At 33.3% G+C, this 3,310-nt stretch overlaps 1 protein-coding gene across 1 annotated transcript; it reads right to left on the reverse strand.

Annotated features, from left to right (window-relative positions):
• Positions 1–1,353, reverse strand: LOC107892234 (xyloglucan endotransglucosylase/hydrolase protein 22). Its single transcript, XM_016817256.2, has 3 exons — positions 966–1,353; positions 675–868; positions 1–586 (listed from the first exon to the last, which is right to left on the reverse strand). Exons 1-3 carry the CDS (start codon positions 1,242–1,244, stop codon positions 181–183), a joined length of 879 nt encoding a protein of 292 aa, XP_016672745.1. The 5' UTR covers positions 1,245–1,353; the 3' UTR covers positions 1–180.
• Positions 1,354–3,310: the final 1,957 nt, after the last annotated feature.

Genomic DNA, 3,310 nt, shown 5'->3' on the forward strand with positions numbered 1-3,310 from the left:
TTTTGAAAGGGGAATTAAATTAATCATGTATCACGTACAAAGCAATGAGAATTCTCAAAGATGAAAAAGAATCACCACTTGGTTTTAAGAAAAAAAAAAGAAAAAAAAAATTAAAGAATATTGAATATTGATGATCTCTAAGACTAACATAATACCATCTCTAATTTTCTGTTCTAGTCCTTAAGACATCTTGCACTCTGAAGGTAGACCTTGAGGAAATCTCTTGGCGTCAGTGCAGTAATTGTAGATCATGTAATTCTGCTGCACCCATTGTAGCCTTTGCTGCTTTGCTGAATCCATCTCTTGAGAGAACCATGCATTGTTTGTTGATGTAGAAGAAGATGGGGCATTTGATTTGCAGGAAGAAGCTCCATTGGACCACACACAAGCATCGGCATTGAAGTTCCTGTACGAGGCAGTGAAAGGAGCTTGGGTCCAGTCGGTCTTAACCAGACCACCCCTTGTGGCCCAGTCATCAGCATTCCACAAGCTGGAGTAAATTCTCATGGGCTGGTTCTTGGGAAATGGGACACCAATCGACTCCATGTTTTTGAACTCTCTAATGGGTGTATCATCCACGGAGAAGCTGGCAAAGAGCAATATCCGAAACTATGTCAGTTCAATCAATTCGAAAACGAAAAAAAGGTAAGTGGGTTTGTTTTAAGAACACTCACATGATGCGTTCTGGATTCCATAGGATGGAATAAGTATGCAAATCTGTAGTTGGGTCAAACCAGAGGTAGAATTGTTGTTCTCTGTTGCCTTTTCCTTGACTAAACGCATTTGTGTGTAGAATATAAGGGTCACCACTTAGATTTCCAAGGAACTCGAAATCAATTTCATCCCACGTTGTTCCTTTTGATGATAACTGCAGATACACATAGCACCATCATATTATAAGCCATTGCCAATGTCATCTATTGTGTCTCGGTAAAAATGAGTGGAAAACTAAGCAAATAACTTACATAGTATGCAGTGACAGTGCCGGCAGAGTTTCCAGGGACAAGCTTGAGCTGCATATCAATCTTGCCAAAAAGATACTCATTCTTGGATTGGAAACCAGAACCAGATTGTTTATCGAGGGAGAGAGTGAGAACCTCGCCATTGTTAACAATCTTACCACGCCCATCTCCCCATGTGATGTCAAAATCGTTGTGGAAGTTGCTACCTGATGCTGCCATAATAAGACAGGCAACCATAAGAGGCATAAGCAAGGGAAACTTGGAAGAACTTGAATAACTCATTTTGTCTTTTGTTTTTTCGCACAGCAGAGAATATGTGATGGAGAGGAATGGTAGAGCTTGGCATTTTATAGTAGTGAAGAAAAGGGTAGAGGAAGAAGCTAAGTAAGCACCCTTCAGTTTGGTTGTAGACAGTTGTTAAAAATAATATACTAACGAACACGACTCATCCAAAACGCGGTTCATGGTATCACGCGGCTTGGCTTTATTGGAAAGTGAACTTGTTTGGGCTACTTGTCGCTGTCGCCAGGTTTGCCATTAACAGGACACAAGTACGCAACACCGTCTCAACTTCTTATATGTGACCGACCCAATGAATTTTTTTCTCACTCTTGTAATTGGAAAAACATGTTATATATTTTTAGTTTCATTTTACAATATTAAAGAAAACCAATGAATTTTCACAGAACCTCTCTTCTCTCCATGTTTTAGCTCTTCATCTCCTCTTCCCCCAATTATATAAAAAAAAAACTGAGTGTCTACTTTATACAACCCCTCAACCCAACCATAGTAATAATGGTAAATAGGGATGAACAAAATTCAATTTGATTTAAAAAAATTAAAAAAATTTAAATTTTGAGTTAATTGAATTGAGTTATTTAAATTTTGAGTTTTGTAATTTGATTCGAGTTTCAAGTTCGAGTCGAGTTGGATTTCACAATTCGAATAACTCGAATAATTCGAATAATAGATTGGTGTAAATACCTTTTGGTTTCTATAAACTTTGAAAATAAGCAAATTATTCTTACTTTCAACAAAAATTACAAAACAAAATTTAAAATAATTTTCAAGAATTTTTTAATAATTTTTAAAATTCAAAATATTTATAAAAATTTCAAAATTTATATTTTTAAAAAATTCTAAAAATTATATAAAAAGTTAAAATTTAAATTTTTTTCTAAAATAATAATTTTAAAACCTAACTGATTATTCAAATTTACCATACTCAAGTATCTTATTTTTTTTAAATAAGGCTAAATAGTTTTCATAGTAAATTTTTAATTTCTTACTAATAGTTTTCTCCGTATTTTTTTCATCTTAGTAGATTAATTAAAAAAAATCATTTAGCTTTTTTAATAGATATTTGTTCACTAGTAAGTTATGGGAGTGGAATACAAAGCAATAGAAATCTATAAATGTATAAAAATTTATAGATAGATTGATGCAAGATAATTGAATAGCTAAGTGGGGAGGTGTAATCTCCCTAACTCGCCCTAAACGTTAAGATTGAATTTAGCAGATTGCATTGGCCACTAGAATGAACCATTAAGGCTATCGGAGTTTACGAAACAGTTATCTAAAAACTTATGTTTATTTTTCGAAGAAAAACGCAGCGTGTTATCTTCTCTTTTTTTTACTCAAAGATATCATCTTAAAAAACGATGGGTTTTATAGTTTTCTTAGGAAAAGATGATTTCCAATTTCATGTACATTATTTTCAAAATCTATTCACTTGGTATAACAGCGAAAAAGTGATATTTAACATAATTTTAATGAAAACTAGATTTCATGCAAGATTAATCAATTTTCATATTTCAACAATCCCAAAATCAAAATAAATGTCATGCATGCCAAATAAACTCGAAAACCTACGTCTCATGCCACAATTTAAATAAAATAATGCAATTTCTGAATAGCAGAATTTGAGAATAATGAATCTAAAAATACTTTATTTGAATAAAAACACAATCCGAACCGAACCTAGTGGGTCATCTGTAAATATGAGAATAAAAGGGGGAGTGAGCTTAAGAAGCTCAGTGTGAGTCCAATCACAAGAAAATCGGTGCAAAATAGTAGATAAAGCATGCAAAATAACAGTTCTTTAGAACAATCACATTTGTATAGCTAGTTTCAGTAACAATTTTATAGATTAATGCATCACTACAATATTTCAGCATTCACAGTTTTGTATGCACATGTTTATGAATGGCAATGCAATTGCAGTATATCAATAGAAAAATCCTACCCAACTCCACTACACACCTCATTGGGAGTTCCCTTGAACTCAATCATCCTTATACACCGAGTTGTGGATTAACCACCACTAATTTACAGATATAAACTGTCAC

Source organism: Gossypium hirsutum, chromosome D05, assembly GCF_007990345.1.
Source record: "Gossypium hirsutum isolate 1008001.06 chromosome D05, Gossypium_hirsutum_v2.1, whole genome shotgun sequence".
Taxonomy (NCBI): Eukaryota; Viridiplantae; Streptophyta; class Magnoliopsida; order Malvales; family Malvaceae; genus Gossypium; species Gossypium hirsutum.

What these genes read in the sequence shown, in the direction of transcription:
- LOC107892234 (XM_016817256.2), bottom strand. Translation starts at nt 1,244, where the DNA reads ATGAGTTATTCAAGTTCTTCCAAGTTTCCCTTGCTTATGCCTCTTATG. An exon ending in GCACTGTCACTGCATACTAT is followed by an intron (nt 869 to 965) that starts GTAAGTTATTTG and finishes GTGTATCTGCAG; the next exon opens with TTATCATCAAAAGGAACAAC. An exon ending in TGGAATCCAGAACGCATCAT is followed by an intron (nt 587 to 674) that starts GTGAGTGTTCTT and finishes GCTCTTTGCCAG; the next exon opens with CTTCTCCGTGGATGATACAC.